The sequence below is a fragment of the Kogia breviceps genome, chromosome 3 (genome assembly GCF_026419965.1).
Source record: "Kogia breviceps isolate mKogBre1 chromosome 3, mKogBre1 haplotype 1, whole genome shotgun sequence".
Classification (NCBI taxonomy): Eukaryota; Metazoa; Chordata; class Mammalia; order Artiodactyla; family Physeteridae; genus Kogia; species Kogia breviceps.
Window position 1 is genome coordinate 138,791,092 of NC_081312.1, and position 22,913 is coordinate 138,814,004.

At 42.8% G+C, this 22,913-nt stretch overlaps 1 protein-coding gene across 7 annotated transcripts in view; it reads right to left on the reverse strand.

The window, feature by feature from the left end:
* The window catches only part of TLN2 (talin 2), a 463,505-nt gene that overhangs the window by 13,280 nt on the left and 427,312 nt on the right, over positions 1-22,913 (reverse strand). For all 7 annotated transcript variants that reach the window (XM_067029739.1, XM_059058563.2, XM_067029737.1 and 4 more), the window contains 3 exons: positions 21,048-21,155; positions 7,899-8,004; positions 6,898-7,022 (listed from right to left, as the gene is read on the reverse strand). In XM_067029739.1, coding sequence (XP_066885840.1) covers positions 6,898-7,022; positions 7,899-8,004; positions 21,048-21,155 — 339 coding nt within the window. The remainder of the gene's footprint in view (positions 1-6,897; positions 7,023-7,898; positions 8,005-21,047; positions 21,156-22,913) is intronic.

Below are 22,913 nucleotides of genomic sequence, written 5' to 3' on the forward strand. Positions count from 1 at the left end.
CAAGAGCAAACTCAACCTTCCTGGTCCTTTAGCTCTGACACATTACGGTTTCAAGTGAAACCTTTTTAAAGAATGCACAGACTAAAATTAGCACAGACTCCTTTTTCTTTTGCTCCCACTCTTTGGCCTCCTTCCTGCAGTATCTTTCCCAGCCTCCACCAGGCCCATCCTCCCAGACAGGTCCCTGGGCATGCGTCTAGCAGAGGAAGAACACTTCCAATCTGTGGTCCTCTTTCTGAATTACATCCCTGTGGCTCCTTCCCCTGATGGACTTGACAGTTAAGGAGCCAAAGGCACCCATAGGAGATGGCCAAAGGGTCACTGCCCTGATTTCCACCTCCCTCCTTGAAAACCTCCTTGAGGGACCACCTTGCTGAGAACTGATAAGCACAATGGTCGTTTCTCTCACCACTGGCTAAAAAACCAGATTACAACTCATGGCACCATCTTTCCAGTTAGGAATCATGCCTTTTCCTGTGTTACTGAAAGCCTTGTAGGATGCTTACTATTAAAAACAAGGTCTTATCACATCAGAAATTAAAAAAAAATTCGGGTATAATTTTTTTTAAGTGTGAACATTTGCATATAATTTAAATATCCTTGAGGTGGGGAAAAAAAAGGAGGCCAACACTGAGAACTCCCACAACACAAGTGAAGCATTTTCCTGCCAGGTGGAAGCCTGAGTGGAACAGGCAGCTCTGTTTCTCCTTTGTTTGTAGCCAGTTTGGCCGCTACCAGTTTGCTGCTGATACCGAGTTGAGAGGTGCCTGAGGGGAGACCTTAGCCTGTACCCAAAGATCTGAACGGTCGGCGAACCTGGTCAGCTTCTCTTCCAGAGGACCCATGGGTGGGCTGTCTTTAGGACCACCACGTTTACTAGTCCTAACAAAAGGTAAACTTCTCAGAACCACTGGAACTGCCAAGAGACCAGAGCTGTTCAGCTGGCTTTGGCTCCCCCTAGGTTGGCCTGGTCCCAGGGGAAACTGTCAATGGACAAAGCAAGGGATAGAGAGAAAGCACTGCCAAATGGTAATGCCAGCAACCTGGGGAGGGACCAGCCTCTGCATCCAAACGTGGAGTAATGCATGTTCCTGCAGCATCTGAGGGACAAGGTGTGAGCATGCATGGTTAGTATCTTGGGGGAAGTTTTCTCACACTCACCACCACTTTATTTTTTAATGAACAGTAATACCACTGGGATAATCTTTTAACTGCTATTTCTGTTTTTTTTTTTTTCCTTTATGTCACTCCAGGTTTATTCTACAGATATATATGAATATCTATCCATTCCTCCTTTAACAGAATCTAATTGCTATTTCTGTTTGATAGAAAAATTCTTAAAGATGTGTCATACTCTCAAAAAAATAAATACGAAGGCACTTGAATGTCTATCTAGGAAGCATGGATGAAGAACAAATGACAGAATTCTTTCAAAGATTTAATCAGGTAAATTTGCTACACTGTAAACTCACGTGACATGAATTGTGTGTGTGTCTGAGAAGGCTCTGGGAGACCCACTACTTTAGCTGGCAGGGAGTCACGTGGGAACACGCACTGGCTGAACGCCCCACTGACCTTCACTCCCCTCCCCCCCCCACCTCACGTCTCCTGGCCTGGAAACAGCCAGTGGCACAAGAAGAGCTCAATGTCACGCTTTGGCCACAGAAAAAACGTTGTATCCTCCTTCTCCCTGAACATCTGGTTGTCTTTCCCCCTTCACCCAATAATCAGTAGAGCATGCTGGTCAACAGCAAGAGGTACGAAAAAAAAGATACATCAATTTTAATGTATGGGCTTCAAAGTTCAGGTCCTTTGAAACTGTGCTTTTCGTTATTCAGAATACCTTGCTGTTGCTTTTCCATGACAATTTGTCATTCTGGTCAAACAACTTTAACTGGACTTAAAACAATGCTCTAGCTGCGTGAAGGTGGCATTGATTGTGGCAGCATCTTGAAAACCATCTGAAAGAGCTCCTGCTGGTGCACAGCCACTGCTCTCTCCTCAGTGGAGAAGGATCCCAGAGACAGGTTCCACTTTCTAACTCTGGAAGCTGGGACTCCAACACTGTATTTTTCCCTCCCCTGCTGCTCTGACCTGTCACTAGGCAGTCCCTGCAAGCAGCGTGGAGATGGCTCCTAGACCCCAAACAGGGGAAGCTTTCCTGACCTCCCTGTTCACACCACTGGCTCACTACCTGCGTGGGGTATTGTTTGCATACTCAAGAGTGTCCTTTACTGGAGCACTTCCTCTTAGCTCCCCAAATCGGAGCCATTAGCACAACAGTTCTCTTTTCAGAAAGCAGTGCTCTAAGTATTTTGTTGAGAGAGATCAGAATGAACTCACACATACTTCACAGGCTCTTCCAGGAGGAGGAGGTCAAAGCCAACTAAAGAAGTCTGTTACATGCCAGAAAAAAAAATGTTTCATAATCCTGAACTTCCTGTTGCACCCAATTAGGCTGTGGAATTACTTTCTGATTGTCGGCATATTCTAAATATTATCAACATCTACTGACAAGTTAACCTATAACAGGAAACTCAACAGACAGAGTATAATCCACACTATGTTATCTTTATTAGATATACTTAGTCCTCCAAAGTTTATATAAAGCCCAGTGACTCACCGTCCATACATTTGGTTTGGCTGACCTGGTTTATACATTTTGTTACTATGGGTGTAAAGGAACACATTACATAGTCGATTTGTGCTTGAAGTTTTGCTGAAAGCCTGAACATGAAAGTTACTAATTTCTAAATTGAAGATCAGGATAAAACTGAACTAAAATGAAATATAAATCCAGATGTGTTTGGAGGTTATAATCCTGACCCCGTATCACAAACATGGGTTTTTTTTTTCCCCCACCGAGCACATCCTTTAAGGACTCATCACTGCACAAAACTAAACTATACATAATATCTCAAGCTCTTATGAAACATCAATAATTATGATTTGTTTCTGTAATAAACAAAATCTAGCAGTATGGATACAGGTTTTAAATGCTACAAGAAGAAATGGGATATAACATAATGAAATGTAATGAGCACTCCGTCTTCTAAATCTACTTGTGATTCTAACATATTCTTTCCTGTTGCCTTCTAAGCCATATTAGGAACCCCCGGAGACAGGGCAAGACACTGTAGGAATATGTTTGATATATAGTTGGATTAAATAACAACCTAATATATCAAACATATCACACAGAGGCCTGCAGAAAGGCATCCAGGTCTGAGTGAGCTGAGAATGGGCACAGCACGGCAGGCTGCAGCCGCGGGGGGGCGGGGGGGAGTTGGGGGGGGAACGCCATTGGGGCACCTCTGTTACCTGTCTGTGGAGCACAGTGTGTCTGCAGGTGTGGAAACGGCGCCATCATTAGTATCATATAGGCACATGCACCAGGGCTCACCGACATTCTCATTTTGCCTTTACACCATCTTCCCAAGCAAACAGTGGATTCAGCGATGCCAATTTGTTATTTGTGTCTGGGCGATTCCAGGCAAAAAGTGGTGCTTAGGTTTTAAGGGCCTGAGGTGGGAATATACCAGGAACCATCTTCAATAAACCCCAGACCATTCTATTATTAAAATAGGCAACCTGAGAATGTGGTGAGCAAAACAATTTAAACAAAAACATTGCCCATCTCCCAAACTCCCTCAAAGCAGTGTAAATGCTTCCCAGATATGGAAGCAAAGCATATTCACCCGATAGTGGGTGCCTGCAGGTTTGTATGTGAGTTACAGCAATTGCTTACTTACAGAATCCTGAAGATTTGTGATTAATTGATTGAGTTTAGTTTTGGAAGGGGATGGGGAAGAACTGGTTAATCTCAAAAGACTGGTTGATTTCTGATGTTAGATTGGGATTTTTTCTTTTTTTAAACTGGGGAAAAACTCCTTCTTGAAGTCAAGAAAGGTATTTTATTTCACGTCGCTATTACTACAGAGCAGATGGCACTCCAAGACAGGCACAGAAACTGTGGTTTAGGTTGCTGATTTCTTCAAAACAGTTTTATGGTTAACATAATCCATGTGGTGGGAGCCTCTGGTCACTGGGTAGAGTAAGACTTCGAGATCATTTTAAGACTCTAGAAGGACCAAGTACCCTTCCTAATAGGAAGATGGGAGTGACCTAGAGTAGATACCTCCAAGGAAGGGACTCAAATCAACGGTTATATCAACTGTAACTGTGGCTTTCTGTAAAAATCCACACCACACGATAAACAGAAAGGCTAGATGATCCTGGGGCAGCGTAGGGAATGCCCACTGGCCCAGTGTAGCAGTCATCACAAACTTCTTAAGTGCTGCTATTTTTAAAACATTGTCTTACAAAATTTTAAAACACAGACCCTCCCATCACTCCAATCCCACCATCATTCTTGTACACACCCCCCCACCTGTCTCCTTCATTCACAAGTGTTCAACAGAGCTGTGATCATACTGAGTACATGATTCCACATCCTGTTTTAGTTTTCACTTAATATTACACGGGGAGCATCTTCTTCGTGCTACACAGTCCTATCAACCATTATTTTGAGTAGCTACATACTTTTCCTTCAAGCAGACACTCAGGTCACATCCAAATTCTTGCTACTGTGCACAAGGATGAAAGGAACAGCCCTCTCGCACACACAGAACTTTCTTCCTCTCTGGATTTCCTCCTCAGGACAGATTCCCAGAGGTGGGATGAATGGCTCAAGTGGCACAGGGAAACGAGAAACCTCCCCCGTGGGACTGCACCAGAATTTCTGACACTGGGTAGGCCCACAGGACTGGTATGGCCTGAAACTGCCACCTCCAGAGCCTACACAATGCTGCTTCCAGCTCAGTCAAGGCCATCTGACTCTGGCAAGTAACTTGCCTCTGATTCTGCATCCCTAGAGCAGGGACGCCAACAATGCTGCCTCGTGGACTTGCTGTAAGGACCAGATGACTTAATCTATGTAAAGCACCTAGAAGATTGCCTAGCACATGCTTGGCACTCAATCAACATGTGCTTTTAGCCTTTTTTTTCTTTTTTTTTCCTCTTTTTCCTAAGGCTATCAGCTCAGGGATCTATGGAATAATTTTTATTTCAGGCATTCTCCTAGGAGGTAGTAGATAAAAGTCCTAGAATCATATTTTCAGTGATGGTGATATACTGACTGCTTACTATGTCTATGGTATGTCAGGTACTGTGTTCCTAGATTATCTCATTTGATTGTTATATCAACAATCCTATGGAATAGGAACTCTAATGACTTGTCTTTCAGATCAAGAATCATGAGATAAATCAATAGCTGGACAGGGGGAAGCCAGAATTCAGGGATACACAAGAGCTCAGAAGGGTCCTGCAAAAGACAATGGGGAAGGGATTGGGACTGCAGCTCTTAGAGTAAGGTGAAGGGTCAACGTGAATTAGCACCAAGCTACTTCTCCAGGAGAAAGGGCATCAACTGACATGGCTCCAGAACTAACAGACAGAAGCTTTCCCGAGAGAGGAAAGTATGTGGTGAATCAGAGAAGGAAAAGGAAAAACGAATTGAGTTTAAGGCCTCTAAATCTCCGTCAATGGCTGCCGCTTCTTAGCTGAAAGTACATTTTCTACTCATGATTAATTTATTTTTATAAAGCAGAAATAAAGCCAAGTCCAGAAAATGGAGTTGCCCTTACACCTACACTTAGCTCTGAAGTTTGTTGAGAAAAACTTGGGACAAACTTAGACCACCTAAGACCCTCAGGTTAAGGCCAGTAAAGAGGACCCTGGCAAACTCAAAAACCAGAGGCCAAAAATCTTAAATAACAACTTGATGAGAAATTCTAAAAATGCCTTTATCAAATCTAGAGTGACAATTAGGAGGTTGGCTCTAAGAATTCCATGGTTTTGAGAATGTCTGCAAGTCTAACAGAGTCACACTATGTCCATGACTATTTTACATACAGCATCAGCCCGGGGACTGCTTTTGAGTGCTTTGGTATATTCCAGTACTCAAACTCCATCCTTAGTTGTTTTTTGTTTTTTGTGTTTTTAAAAGGTAGCATTTTAGGCACCTAAACTGGGAGATCCAACTTTTTTGTTTTTGGAGAGAAGAGCCAGATTTTAATTCCTAAGGTATCCGGATCCTTGGAAGGGAGGTGAGGTTACAGGAACCAGTAGGGACTTGCTTGAATAGAAAGATAAAGAGGCCTCCTCTGGTTCTACCATCTTCCCACTGAAGACAGCCATGGAGGCAGGGGGAGTGTGGCTTCTTTACAGGGTTGGGCTTTGCCCCCTGGACAGCACCAGGGCACCATTCTTTTTTGTAATAATTGTCCTCTCTACTGTCCTTACTTAAAGTTATCTCTTTCTTTTAAATGACTTTCTCTTAACACATACTTATGATCTTAGTAACTAAGTTCTCAACATTTACCTAGATGACAAACACAGATTGAGAAAACACACCAGCCAACCAGTCTCCAGCATATACTGAAAAAATCTGTTACCGGGTCCACTTTTGAGGTTCACACTACTCTCTATTGATTTTAAGAAAAGGAGAGGCCCAGCATTGCTATTTCTGGTGAAAAGCATTATGGAAACCAGAAAATTAGAGGGTGACAATCTCACATTCAGCAACAGGGACTTTCTATAGAAAACATCCAACACATAGTTTATGTAATAGTGGAACGAAGTCAAGATGGTAAATGCCAGGATTCTTCCTCTGGATACCCAAAGGTATTTCTTGGGATGGTTAACCTGAAAGACCCACCCTTGGGTTTTTTTTCCATACCCTGTAAAAAGGTGCTGGGCAGGTAGAACAGGTTTGCAGCTTGCTAGTCCAACCACAGGGAAGGAGGCGAGCTCCCTGCAGCCCATCTGGCTCCATTTCACAGCCATCCACCGGAAGACCTACTGACATCAGACAAGCAGCCACACATGGACACTCACTTTTGGTTTTGCTCTTGGCTTCAGCTGCTCTAACTTCTTAGCAGCAGCCTCAATGGATGCTGCAGCCCCCAGTAATTCTGTTTCTGCAATGACGGTTGGGTCTTCTGGATCCACCCACTCTGTTCCTAAAAGCAGTCCAAAGAGGGTCATTCTTGGTAGCTGCAGACCTCAGGGCAGTGACTTAATTACAAACAATATCAGGATTTGCATGCAGGGATGCTCCATAAGCTGACTAGCTGCATTGTCCTAAGGGATCTTTTCTCCAGCTGTCACTAACATCAGCTGGGTGCAGGGGTCGGGGTGGGGAGTGCCTGTCTGATCCTGATTTTCTCAATCAGTTGTATAGACAGCCCTACCACAGAATCAGTCATCAATGATAGTTTCAAAAATCGAGATCTCATTGACCAAGGCCTGCTTGAGTTTTACTCTGACTTGTAACTTAAAGTTCATGAATGCAAGTAAGCACCCTCAGGAGACTTGAGACTATGCTGAGCACAGAGATTTGTCATTCTTTTCTCCTGGGAACTCAGGAGGAATAGCCATTCCCCTTAAATGCAAACAAAGGGAAATTGGTAAGAAAACCCCTCCTGGGTGAGTTGATTGCTTCTTCATAACCATGAAGGGGTGTGCAAACAATATACTACACAGATAGCACCGTTTCTAAACATCAAGTGTATTATTTAAATGAGAATAAATATTCTGATGAAGGAAAATGCAGATAAAAATGAATGGCAAGACCCTTAAAAGAGAAGTGAGCGGTTCTAGATGGATCATGACATTTAAGCTGAAGCACTTAATACAAAGACTGGAGAAAAGACTTGTTTCAGGAGAATATTACTTTTTAAGTCTAACTCTACTCCCATTTGCTTCTTAAAGAAAGTTCCTCGCTGTATTCCTTTTGACTGCATTTGCCAAGAGAGGGCCTGTGTAGGCTGCCCATCCTCTCTGCTCAGTTTGCTGTTTAGACTGCCCACAGGACGACATGAGAGAATCCAGCCTACCTTTCATGGCCTCCGCTGCCTGGATGAGCTCGGTTACGGCACCGGCCACGCGCTTGGAGAAAGCAGCCAGCTGGTGCTTGAGTTCTGGGGTTGGTTTCTGAAGAATCTATGGGTGAAGAACAAGTCAAACGCATAAGGAAGATGGTAGCCATTGTGACAGGAAGCCCACTCTTGCTGGTGGACGCAGAGCATCCTGGTTTGAAGTTGCAACTCTGTCACCAAGTGACTTTAGAAATTTAGGGAAAAACACGTAAGACTCAATGGCCTTCAGTTTCCTCACGTGAGAAATGAAAAGTTGGGAACCAGGAGTTTTCCTAAAGTCTTTCTGACATACTTCCCTAAGATCACGAGGGAGATGAAGTTCTTATTTGTACTTTTGTTTGTACCTAAAACAAACATACGCACACAGAAACTGCCCCAAATGTAAGAATGCTCTGAGTGAACATGAATGCCCAAGGCTGCAAGTCAGCTGGTGTTTGTGACAAAGCAAATATGGGGTCAGAAGAAAAGTGTGACTCAGGTGGGGTCTTGGAGACAAAAATCTCTCTGAGAAGGGCTGTTCCTGAAAGGACAATCCATTTCCAGGGTTTTGACTGCAAGCTCTCCTGGGAGAAGTCCTACAGACTTTCCTTCTTTTAAACCTAGTTTAAAGGAGTTTTAAGTTTGTTTTTTGCTTTTTTTCTGGTATTAAAAAAGATAGTAAAAATCTACCCCTAATCCAATTTAAAGGACATCCTCAGCTGATTTCTTCTCAAATTCATTCAAGAATGGACTTATGAAATGGATGAGAGCTCCCTACCATCTTCCACCATGGATTTACATCTGACTTACACCACCTTGTTCCTCCCTAATCTTGAAATTCTTCTTTCAATATTCTTTCCTGCATCTCTTACCCATGCTTCAGAGGGGTCATCTTGAGATTTAGAAATGCTAAGACATTCAGGAAGAAAGCACCACTGCTGTCTCTCTATGGACCATTCTGAGCAGCAGACAAAGCCTGGGCTTTGGTATTGGACAAACCTGTTTCAAACCTAGCTTCACCTGCTCCTGGTTTGTGAACAATGAGGTTCAGATTACTGAACCTCTCAGAACCTGTTTTCTCATCTGTAAAACTGGGATAATGCCTCCTCCTCAGGAGTGGCATAAACATCAAATGGAATAACCCACGAGAAGCATCTTGCACAATGCCTGGAACACAGTAGGCATTCATTAAATGTTAATTACCTTCTTGGTGTGCCATACCCTTTTCACCTGACCAGGTATCGTACTCTTTCTCACGAGTCTGGAAAAGATGTCTTTTGGACCCCAAAACTACAAGAGAACTTTAAAAGAAGCTTGGTAAAAAAAAAATCTGGCGTTGGGGGAATTAATGGGGTTACACATTGACCAGCCCCAGACACACCAGTGCATAGAAGACATTACGTTACACACTTGAACTGATTAGTCAAAGATTCTTGAGTAACCACTTCCCAGGCATCTATTCCCTACCCACCTTCCTCTTGCAATCTTCTAAATTTTATATTTGCTACTGTTCTGAGTTCAGCTGCTCTGTTATTCTCATTCCCTCACCCTAGGACCTATCTACACATAGCACCATGCAGATATTAACTCAGCACAAACCAGTGAATGAGTGAACAAATGAATGAATGAGTAACAGACCAACACACTACTGGAGACAAGTCCTAATATGATGGCATTCTAGATTAGTTCCAGAAGATCACCAGAACCATGGAGAGGTGGAGGGGAGGGGTTAGATGCCTTTTACCTTTTTAACACAACCAGTTGGCAGGCAACTGAATTAAAGGTAGGTTCTAGAGTCAATGTACCTCAGTAACTGTGGTCCAGTTACTTATCTTCTCTCTAAGCCTCAGTTTACTTATCTATTAAATGAGCACAACAAACAGTCCTTTCATTATAGAGCTGTGGTAAATTAATACATAATTTAATATAGTATACATTTCCATCAGTACTACTGATGGAATTGGTCCAATGTACGGCCTGGGCACCAGAATTTCTAAAAGTTCTCCAGGTGGTTCTCATTTGCAGCCAAAGTTGTAAACCACTGCTCTAGATCAAATGGGCATTTGCCACTACTTAATTGTAAAAGGCTTGTACTGTATTTGTCTGAAACAATACATGTTGTAAGGCCACTAGGTGAATAATGGCTACAGCTCAGGGACTAAAGAGCAAAGTAGTCCACAGGCTTTGCTATTTGCTTTTTCTACAGTGGTCAACACAACATGAATAAGCAAGGAGTTAAAGGTATGATGGGGAGACTCATAGTAAATGGTGCAAGACTGAGTGTTTTCCCCTAAGACCAAGAATAAGGTAAGGATATTTGTCCTCACACTTCCATCAGTATTGTACTAGAATTCCTAGCCAGTGAAGCAAGGCAAGAAAAAGAAATACATGGCACACAGATGGAAAGGGAGAAGTAAAATTGTCTTTGTTCATAAATACCATGAATGCCTATGTAGAAATTTCTAAGGCATTTGTTTAAAAAAAAGGGAAAAAAAGCTAGAATAAATGAGTTAAGCAAGGTTATAGGATATAAGGTCAATATACAAACATCAATTATATTTCTATAAGCAGCAAAAAATAGAAAATTTTGAAAAAAGCAATACCATTTATAGTAGCATAAAAAATCGTGAAATACCTGTTAAGTTAAATGCTGTTAAATTTGACAACAGATGTGCAAGATGTGGATGCTAAAAACTACAAATGTTGAAAATATTAAAGAAGACCTAAATAAATGGAGAGATATACCATATTCTTGGATTAGAAGACTATTAAGATCAATTATTCCCAAATCTTCCCACGATCCCAGTCAAAATCCCAATATGCTTTTTTTTAAAGATATTGACAAGATGATTCTAAAATGTATATAGGGCTTCCCTGGTGGCGCAGTGGTTGAGAGTCCGCCTGCCGATGCAGGGGACACGGGTTCGTGCCCCTGTCTGGGAAGATCCCACATGCCGTGGAGCGGCTGGGCCCGTGAGCCATGGCCGCTGGGCCTGCGCGTCTGGAACCTGTGCTCCGCAACGGGAGAGACCACAACAGTGAGAGGCCCACATACCACAAAAAAAACCCACAAACAATAAAATGTATATAAAATACAAAGGACCTAGAATAGCTAAACCATTTTGAAAAAGAACAAAGCTGTAAGTTTTAGAATACCTGATTTCAAGACTCATTATAAAGTTATAGTAGTGGTCAAGACAACATGATATTGGTACATAGACATACAGATCAGTGGGGCAGAAAAGAGACCAGAACTAGATTCACACATATAGTCAACTGATTTTCATTAAAGGTGCTAAAGCACCTTTAATCCAATGAGGACAATTTTTTCAACAAATGATGCTGGAACAATTGGATAGCCATAAGTAAGAAAATAAACCTGACCCTTTTCTCACCATATGCATAGATGAACTAGAAATGGAGTATAAACCTGAATGTAAGAATTAAAACTGTGTAGAAGAAAATACAGGAGAATAACCCTTGTGAGCTTAGCTTCTTAAATAGGGGGACAAAACACATATATTATGCTTTAAAATTTTAAAAAGCCAGCAATCCCACTACTGGGCATATACCCTGAGAAAACCATAATTCAAAAAGATACATGCACCCCAATGTTCACTGCAGCACTATTTACAATAGCCAGGACATGGAAGCAACCTAAATGCCCATCAACAGAGGAATGAATAAAGAAGATGTGGTATACATATACAATGGAATATTACTCAGCCATAGAAAGGAACAAAATTGCATCATTTATAGAGATGTGGATGGACCTAGAGACTTTCATACAGTGAAGTCAGAAAGAGAAAAACAAATATCGTATATTAACGCATATATGTGGAATCTAGAAAAATGGTATAGATGATCTTATTTGCAAAGCAGAAATAGAGACACAGACAGAGAACAAATGTATGGATACCAAGGGGGGAAGGGGGGTGCGGTGAACTGGGAGACTGGGATTGACATATATACACTATTGATACTATGTATAAAATAGATAACTAATGAGAACCTACTGTATAGCACAGGGAACTCAGTGCTCTGTGGTGACCTAAATGGGAAGGAAATAAAAAAAGGGGGGATATATGTATACGTATAGCTGATTGACTTTGCTGTACAGTAGAAACTAACACAACATTGTAAAGGAACGGTACTCCAATAAAAAGTAATTTTAAAAAAAGCAGGAATTTGAAAGTTTATGTCTTAGAACTTCAAAAGTATTATGCTAAGTGAAAGAAGCCAATTACAAAAGACCACATGCTATATGATTCTGTTTACATGAAATGTCCAGAATCGGCAATCTACAGAGACAAGAAAAAGATTAGTGTTCGCCTTGGGCTAGGAGTGGGGATGAAGGGAATGAGGAGCGACTGCTAAAGGGCATGAGGTTTCTTTTTGGGTTGACAAAAATGTTCTAAAATTATTATTATGGTGATAGGTGTACAACTCTAAATACAGTGAAAACCAAGAAACTGTATGCCTTAACTGGGTAAATTTTGCCATATGCCAATTATATCTCAATAAGGTTGTTAACAAGAAGAGAATCAATCAGGCAGGCAAATGAAAGACAAAGAAGGAAGCTGGTGAAGGGCAGCAAAGTATGTCACCCCAAAATATGCCTCTTTAGCATACAGATTGCTTTGAGTTGATTATTTTGAGAAAAACCAGACACTGGGGATTCTCTGAAAACAGGGAAGTTACTCTTTTGAAAGGGTAATTTACATTTATAAAAGAAATCTCCTTTTGTAAGGGTGTCTCCCTCTCTGTACCAGGAAGAGAAGGCAGAGTGAAAAATCACAAGAATCTTATCTATGAGGAAGGCTCTAAAACCTGCTAACAACCTTACCCTAGTTAACCCCGCTTTTCCTGGACACCTCCTGTAACCAGCCTCCTCCCACCACATACACCTTTCTTTTCTTTGCCTGAAAGTGGTATTTAACTGGGTGGCTTAGGCTACCTTGGGAATTGCTCATTTTTCCCCTGCGTATCTTCCATTTATCCATGAGGTACACCATGTGAATAAACTTTTGTTCTTCTCTTGTTAATCTGTCTTATTACATGAGGTCTCCGGCAAGAACTCAGAAGAGTAGAGGGGAGATTATTTTCTTCCCCACACTGGGGTATATAATCCTGAAAATAACTCGATAACCTTTGCAAACATTCAGCTCATCCTAAATGTTTAATATTTTATATGTAAGACATATTTTCATTTTACTTTCATTTTTATCCAAGTTCTATCTGCACTTTTTTGTTTTCTCAACTCTCTGCCTTGCTGTCATTTTCCTTCTTTTTTGATATACATTTGTCTCCCCCCGCCAGACACTGTTATGAAAATGAAAATACAGGTGACACCCTAAGAGAAACTATCTGCAAAAAATATATCTGACTGATGAAATAAAAATTCACATTATAAGGCAAGACAAGAACAATTTAAACATAAAACTTTCTTTCTGCCCTTTGGCCTCCTCCCTCCCATCTAGTGTGCCTTGTGCATCTGCATTATGTGTTAACAGACCTCCCCAATAGCAGAAATACCTGCTCAATCTTAAAGATCAATTTTTCTTCTTCTGACACCAGTCATGTAACTCCTTAGAAGATAATATTCCTTTCTCAATCCTGCAAGGGGTCACGATGACCCACCACTCACCTTTACACGTAGAAATCTTTGGTGAACTTTATGTACAATATCAATATATGATTTCCTTAAAGACAGCGATTGGTGCAGAATAGACTGTTTACATGATCTGGGCAGATACTATACTGGGCTGCACCTAGTGGAAGTTCTCAGCTTAAATACTTACTTATGACCTTATTAATGTTACCAGTTATATTACTTGTATTCTGCCTATTTTACAAGATTATTGTTTCTTGCATTACCAAATGTGTGACTGAGCCTCAGATAAAATTGATGATGATTAGGTGACTTGAAATGGTTGACCAAATATGTAGTTCTGTAAGATCAATGCATAACTCTAGAAATGAGAAGAGGCAACCATTTCCTGGACCATAACAGACTAGTAAGACAGATGGTCCAGACGCTTTTGGTTATTATTAACAGGGTCTGGCCCACTATTAGCATTTTGAGTGGCCTATCAATGAAATCCTCACCTGACCTGGGAATGAGTATTCCTAGTGTCGTGGACAAATTGGTCACAAAATGCCTTCTAACCCTTGGTGGAAATTAAGATACCACCACATACCCACTAGGATGGTTAAAATTAAAAACACTGGCCATTCTAAGTGCTAACAAGGACATGGAGAAATTGGAACTCTCATATACTGCTGGTGGAAATAACCACTTTAAAAAAGAACTTAGTAGTTTCCTAAGAAGTTAAAAATATATCCATCCTATGATATAAATATTCTACTTCTAGTATTTATCCAAGAGAAATGAAATCATATAGGCAGAAAAACTTCTATATAGGATGTTCTTAGCAGATTTATTTATAATAATCAAACCTGGAAACAACCTAAGTATCCATCAACAGGTGTTCTGATTAACAATTATGACATATCCATATTATGGAATACTACTTAACAATAAAAGGGGACAAATTATTGGTACACATAACAATGTGGATGGAATTGAAAATACTGATGCTGAGTGAAAAAAAGCCAGACAAAGGAGAGTACACGTCCGATGACTGCTTTTATATAAATCTGGAAAATGCAAACAAATCTGTAATAACAAAAAGCAGACTAGTGGTTGTTTGGAAATTTTGAAGAATAACGGATATATTCATCATTTTGATTGTGGTGAAGTTTTCACAGACGTATTCAGATATCACTACTCAAATCGTACACTTCAAATATGTGTTCATTGTATGTTAGTTATGCCTCAATAAAGCTGACAGAAGTTAAAGGTGTGGTAGGGAGATTCACTGAAATCGTCAAAGGGGAGTGGTGAATAGACTTCTGTCTTTATTTTTTTTAATTTAATTATTTATTTTAACATCTTTATTGGAGTATAGTTGCTTTACAATGTTGTGTTAAGTTTCTGCTGTCTAACAAAGTGAATCAGCTGTATGTATACATATATTCCCATATCCCCTCCCTCTTGTGTCTCCCTCCCACCCTCCCTATCCCACTTTTCTAGGTGGTCACAAAGCACCGAGCTGATCTCCCTGTGCTATGCAGCTGCTTCCCACTAGCTGTCTATTTTACATTTGGTAGTATATGGAAGTCCATGCCAGTCTCTCACTTTGTCCCAGCTTACCCTTCTGCCTCTCCGTGTCCTCAAGTCCATTCTCTACATCTGCGTCTTTATTCCTGTCCTGCCCCTAGGTTCTTCAGATTTTTTGTTTTTTAGATTCCATATATATGTGTTAGCATATGGTATTTGTTTTTCTCTTTCTGACTTACTTCACTCTGTATGACAGACTCTAGGTCCATCCACCTCACTACAAATAACTCAACTTCGTTTCTTTTTATGGCTGAGTAATATTCCATTGTATATACGTGCCACACCTTCTTTATCCATTCATCTGTAAATGGACACTTAGGTTGCTTCCATGTCCTGGCTATTGTAAATACAGCTGCAGTGAACATTGTGGTACATGACTCATTTTGAATTATGGTTTTCTCAGGGTATATGCCCAGTAGTGGGATTGCTGGGTCGTATGGTAGTTCTATGTTTAGTTTTTTAAGGAACCTCCATACTGTTCTCCATAGTGGCTGTATCAATTTACATTCCCACCAACAGTGCAAGAGGGTTCCCTTTTCTCCACACCCTCTCCAGCATTTATTGTTTGTAGATTTTTTGATGATGGCCATTCTGACTGGTGTGAGGTGATACCTCATTGTAGTTTTGATTTGCATTTCTCTAATGATTAATGATGTTGAGCATTCTTTCATGTGTTTGTTGGCAATCTGTATATATTATTTGGAGAAATGTCTATTTAGGTCTTCTGCCCATTTTTTGATTGGGTTGTTTTTTTGATATTGAGCTGCATGAGCCTTGACAGAGGGAGAAAACCACTTCTGTATACACTATGGCTCTAAGAAAGGGAACGGCCCTATGGCAATGCACCCTATTTAAATAAGGCAGGAGCACAGGAGTTCTATTTTTATTCTGCAATTAAGTCAACATGATTTCTCATAGCAGGCAACAGATAGAATGAAATTAAAGTACTGCTAGTGGAAGCGAAGGTAATTTTAACCCTGTCAAAAACCTCATATTGTGGGTAATATTGATCTGTGGTTACTGCAGAGGCCAAGTGGATGTCTCTCATCCTGCAATAGAAATCCTCCATGACAAACCAGCCAACAGTAAATGCAGAAGGCCAACATTGCTCAAATGGACACTTCTAAAGCTTCATAAAGTAGCTCCCAGGGCAGCAAGGATGGGGTTCTGCCTAAATTAGATCCCATTGTTTATAGGCTGATAACTGGATTCTCAAAAAAAAAAAAAAAAAAATCCCCAAGGAGGGGTTCTCGATGTGGAGTTTCTAAATTCCCGAAGTATCCAACTAGGGGTCTGGGAACCCTCTTAACAGTTTAAGGGACATTTGTGTTTATGTGCTGATGTTTCTCTGATGAGGGTAGGGTGAGGCAGGAAATGGGCTTTTAGCTAGCTCAAGGGGGTCCAAGATCCACGAAAGGTTAAGAAAGCTGAAATCATGATAGTTATTTCTGCCTAGACAGAGAAAAAAGGAGGATGGTATTGGTAAAGGATACAAAATTAATTATTATTGAGAGACTTCTTACAAAATAAGGATCTGAACCAAATAAGACAAAATATTGTTTAACAAAATTAGTTAATTATAGATGTAGACACACAAATGTTGATATGGTTTCCTGTTTTAAGATTTTTTCTAAAGTAAAACTAAAATATACAAACCAGCCAAAAAAGGTGAAGAATCCTTGGCTCTAGGATATTTAACCTGAACAAGGATAAAGTAGCATACTTTCCCCCACATTTTCATGTATCCAAATTTAAGAAAAGCAGCCCCTAAAGAAGATGGCTAAACCTCCTTGGACCACCTGAAAGTGACCTCAATTTATTCCTCTAAATTGCTGGACACTTCCTCCAAACCGTAATTTCTACTTTTCTCTTTCCCCTTTTGTAAAAATTGGACAATTATCGGACCTTTCTTCAGCTTTCAGAAGTCTTACTAATTCTCTTTGGTCAGCTAAGAAGAGAAGTCAGCTTTACAATGATCCAGGAGGACCATCCTAAGATCTCCTGTTACAGTTTCAATGTCAGTTGACCTTTTTTTCAGGATGGAGGTACTGTGGTCATCTGCTGACATACGTGAAGACCAGTGAATGAGGAGGAGGGCAGAATGGGGCATACTCTGTGTGTGTGTGTGTGTGTGAAAATCTCTAGCTTTAACTGTTTTTTTACTCACCACCCTCAAATAGCTAATCTTAGTATTCTTTCCCTCTACCCTAAAGGTAATTTCCACATAAATCTGATGTCTTCTCTAAATTGTCAATTTGGCTTTCGTTTTCTGATTCTGTCAAAGTTCCCTCAGAAGTGAACACTAGTTTCCGTATTCGTACGTCTCCATTTCCCTAATTTCTTCTCGGGTCTCTACCAGCTCTGTCCTAAGCGGTCTTATGGCTCATGGTCCTCTTATGTGGAACAATCTTCCTCGTATTTAGCCTCATGTTGGTCCAGATTTCTTTCAAGTCTGCTTTGGAGAAGGAGTGAGGGCTCACGATGGGAAATGTGAGCTTATTTTCAGCTGCAGGCCCAAGGAAGCTGCTAATGTCTGCAGCTTTGGGGACAGAATGCTGTCACAGAGGTTCTACCATTTTCAGTTAGGAACTGGTATTTTTTCATGTTTATGATAATCCCCTGGATGTTTCCTTCCTATATTTTTATTGGAAAATACCCTTCAAAGAGTATGTGTAGGGCTTCCCTGGTGGCGCAGTGGTTGAGAATCCGCCTGCCGATGCAGGGGACACGGGTTCGTGCCCCGGTCCGGGAAGATCTCACATGCCGCGGAGCGGCTGGGCCCGTGAGCCATGGCCACTGAGCCTGCGTGTCCGGAGCCTGCGCTCCGCAACGGGAGAGACCACAACAGTGAGAGGCCCGCGTACCACAAAAAATAAAAAAAATAAAAAAAAAATTAAAAAAAAAAAAAAAAAAAAGAGTATGTGTAGGTCTCTAAAGAGACAAGAATAAAAATATGAACAAATACTTGATGCGATTTCATTCTTATCTACTTGGATGAACCATCAGCACTTGTCACCATAAAGAGGGAAAAACCTCTTTCTTATAAAAGATGAGACAAATTCTGGATGCTGTATAAAAGTTTTCATTTAGCTTTTCTTCCTATTAATGATTTTGTTTTAGCACCAGCATTTTTCACACCGTAAATCTCAAAACAGCTATGGAGAAACAGGATATTTATATTATTGCCATAATTATGAGTTACAATGACAATAACTGTAGAGAAAGATGAAAGGAAATTCAGGTGGCAGGCTTTTAAAAGACACATCAACCACCACACAATCAACCAAATTCTGTTTGCAAACACATAAGACTTCAGAGTCCTGTTTCTTTAGTAAATACCAGGAAGAACTCATAACAGAAGATGCATCAGGGAAGCACACCTGGATGTAAAGTGCAATGGCTCTTGTTGGGTCCAGGAAAAGAAGGGAGTGGTAGCTCCCCTACTGCCAACCTCTGGTCCCACATGAAACCTCCCAAATCACACGTGATGTGGGGTCTTCCTGTGGTATGTGCCCTTCTTCCTGTTCCAGAAGAACCTGATGATTATCACTAGGGCTGGTGCCTGGCACAGTACTTGAGTGGCTGCAAAGCTTGGGGTCTCTGAGTGTGTATCCTGGGAATGGGTCCTAGGCCTTCCCACGGAGGCCCCGGACACCTCAGCTTCCTTTGGGGCAAACAGGCCAACCACTCACCCACACCCCTCTTGGGAGGCCCTTGTCTTCTGCTTACCAACATGGAGTAGGCGTGGAGAGGAGCGGAGGAGGAGAGAGGAAGTGCTTTGGTGGATACAACACCTGGCTCCCAGATACTGGGAGAGGGTCTAAAGGTGGCTTGAGGTCAAGAAGGGGACCCTCTGAGGGTTCCCTCTTCCTTCTCCCCTGGGAGAAGGTTCTCGAGACAAGTGCTGGCACCTGTCCTTCCTCACGAAGACAGAACTCCTCTCCCTGGTCTAAGCTGTCTTTGTGCAGAGGAGGGAAACCCGAGATCTTCACTCCACCGTACGCCTTGAAGGCTGCTGCCTCCTTTCCATCCCAACTTGGGGAGCTGGCGCCGCTGCAAGTGGACCCCGACGCAGTGACATTCTCGTTAAATGACTCACCAAGAGCCAGTGTGTGCAGAGGCCTGCACCTACCGACACTGGCGCCACAGGTACAAACACAGGAGCAGGGAAAATATACGGTTTAACCAAGAAATGGAACCGGATGAAAGGGGCGAGGTGACGATCCTTCATGGGAATAATAGGAGGATGCCAGTATCAAATGAACAAGATGAAGACCAAAGCATGAGAGACAGACACAAGGAAAAATGGGTGCTGGGGGAGAGCCCCCACTTGGGAAGCTAGGAGGGCACTGCTGCCACAGACCTGCACCTCTGCTCAGCCAGGACTGGCACCTTCCAGGAGGATTTTAACAAAGTGTGCAGCAGACGTGAGCTCAGCCATAGCCCTGGACTCCCCACAGCCTCACTTAATCCTTAATCATCGGCCTAACATCTGAGCAAACTGAAGCCCAGATAAGACAGTGGTAATGCAACTATTTACTTGGCAGAGCCAGGATTTGAATTCAAGCGTTCTAAACCTAAGCCATTATGCTTTCCACTATGCTTTCGGATGTTCGGATGTAACAAGATTCCATGTGCCTAGAACAGATGGTCCCATCAGGAAAAAGATACCTTGTGGAAGCCTTGCTGGCTTCATTCTCCTTACGCTAAATTTCCTGCTATGCATGCTCACGGGCTGAACACTTCATATCCCAACACAGACAAGCTGGCTTGGCTGGGGAGGCTCGTGCGAGCGAACGTTGACTGGCCAAGATGCTCTCTCCTTGGCCCACGAGCAATATACACTGGTTTCTACTCACAAGCACTCAGGCTTTGGGAGCCCAATGTCAGTAACCCCAGACTGGCAGCTCTCACAAAAGATATTCTTTTGCAATGACCATGGTTACCTGGGCAAAGAATAAAAGTAATGTTCCCTTAAAAGACCTGAAATGCTTAACATCAGAAGGTAATTTAAGTTTAAGGAGAAAGCAGTGGTCCCAGGTCTGTCATTAGTAGCTGGGTGACCTCAACCAAGGGGCCAAACTTCTTTGGGTCTTGGATCATTCCCTTGCCCTGCTAGCCTCACGTGGTTGCACAAAAAGACATAAATGTCAATGCAGAGCAAATGAAAGCCTTAATAATCTTTGAGGTACATGCGTTGTGTATCTGAAAGTGCCCTGTTGCATCTTCTTCTTTTAGGTTTAGCAAGGAGCAAGGGCAGTGAAGGGGGTGAGACATCATCAAGTCTCTTCTGGGGAGTCTCTCACCCCTGAACAAGCTCTCTCCCAGAACTCCCCAGTTTTAAACGTGGCTCCCAGGATTAGACAGGGACAGATGTACACCACATTAACCCAGCTCCATGTGGGCACGGCAGGCTCGAAGGTCATCAGACAAATGGAACTGGACACTTTCTCACTGTGGTCTAAGCCACTGGTTCGAGGACTGGGGGAAATCACGAGAGGCTAGTAGGTCTCCTGTAGCACTGGTGATGTTTCTAACTTGTCATGGATGCTGGTCTGGCTCTTCCAGGAGCCTTCTTGGCCCTTGCAGGATGGACTGGGGTTTTTCCTGACCGGATCTCCTGATCTTTTTTCAGTGGTGGCTCTGTGTGTCCCACCTGCTTCGCCTCTCACTCTGCTTACCCACCACTCTTCCACGCTAGTCTTGCCTCTTTGATGCAACGAGACAGCCAGGCTCTTCTGGATTCGAACTGCACCTCCCTCCAGACTACACTTGTATCTTGTGTGCTGGGGCAGTGTGATATGAGAGGCTTTTCAGCTCAATCCAGTCCCAGCCTCGCAAGTGGAGCCTGCGCGATGCTCCAAGAGGGGTTTTCCCGGGGCAAGGATGCTCTGCACCCGGATCAGCTCTTCCCCAGCCCTGGCCTGGCCCATGCCCCTCCTCACCACCAAGACGTGCTCCAGAAGGTCCACGTAGCCGAGGGTGCACTCCGTCCCGTACCGCAACGCTCTGGTGCGCACCTCCTCACTGACGTCGGGGTGATAGGATGCTTGCTGGAGAGAGAAAGGAACGTCGACATCTTAAAACAAGAAGAGCCAGGTGGCAAGTGGACCAGGCAGCCAGGTGGGGTCACTTGCCCAGCAGTGCTGTGTAGCCCAAGACCCAGAGGCAGGAGACCTCGATTCTGGAACTCCTCCTGTTTTACCTTCAGTGACCTCTCTGAGAAACTTTCCCTGCCTCCCTGGAGAGAGGAGGGGTTCTCCTCCACATTCTCCTGATACCTCCCACCTGTCTGCACTGCAGGTTCTCTGACAACACTTTGTGTCTTGCTTTTTCTAGTGGCTGGAGGGCAGACAAAAGCAAGTGAATCTGGCCCCTCTTTCCTTCCTTTCTCCTCAGGCCCCCCCCACCCCATCTTTTATTGAAAGGTAAGAAATTCCACGTGTGCTAAAAAGCCCAGGAAAGATTCATGACTGGGGCTTACAGCAGAGGCGGTACCATCCCAGGATCAGCCTCTCTCTCTCCTGCAGCATGAAGTATCCTGAAGAGCCCTCTCTGTTCACAGGCTCATCACGCCCAGGTCCTCGCTCTGTGACCTGATCACACTGCCGTCACAGTGAGTCTCCCGACCAGGGCTCACTGGCTCCTGGGAACCTTCAGAGAGCGAGCTCCCCAACACCCTCAGAGGTGCCATAAATAACTCATCTCACATTATACACATTGAGATAAGCAGACCAGGACATATGGTTAACACAGCATCTGGCCCTTTGTTCTTGTACTTGGGACCTGCCGACTTGAGTCATTCGTGAGATATCATTTCAGATGGTACGCCCATTCACGGGGCTGCCAGATGAACTACAGAACGTCCAGTTACATTTGAATTTCGAATAAACTTTTAGCATAAGTATGGGGCAGCCTGTTTTTTATTTGCTCATTCTGGCAACCCTACCCATTTAGCCTTTCCTCCTTCTACAACCTCACTCTGGAAGGAACTCGAGGGGGCTTACAAGAATACAAAAAATAGACAACTGCAAATAAATCACAAGTCAGGACAAATACAAATTACACATTAGGATAAAAGGTCAAGGCAGAAGGGGAAGCGTGACCCGCCTCCATGCTCCCTCCAGTCAAATCCCTCTCCCCAGGACTGGGGGCTGTTGGGGGCAACACCTGGGAAATTTCCGCTTACCTGACCCCCCCCAAGCCACCCCAAGAGGGGTGGGGATAATTCGAGTGGCCAGTATCTGTCATTTATGAGCCTGGTTGTATTCATCTGAGGACTAACGGGCCAGGCCTTTAACCCCTCCTGCGTTTTAATCAGCCTTGCCCCCGTGTCTCCAAGTGTGAGGACAGAGCCCATGTCTGGTTCGACGAGACACCACTGGGGGAAGACAAGGGCTCTGATGCTCCTCCAGCAGGTAACGTGCAAGGCCCTCCTTGAGAGCTGTGCGGGAGCTGCTGGTCACGGCTGGTGGCTCTAACCTGGTAGAGCCCTTGGGGAGAGCAACAGAGCAATAATTAGAATGTCACACCATTTGACCTCCTAATTCTACTTCTGGGAGCCTGCCTAAGGATATCATCCAAAGCATAGGAAAAACGGATATACCCAAAGATGTTCACTGCAGTGAAGTTGATGATTTTAAAAAAAACTGCAGACAGTCTAAGTATCTGATAGTGGGGGAAAGAGTATATTCATTACCAGAGTATTTTGTGGTCAATAAAGAGTCGGTTATAATGACTGCTAGTAACGCAAAAACAGTCATGTAACATTAATTGTAATCAGAGATATAAAATTGTATCTGACACAGACG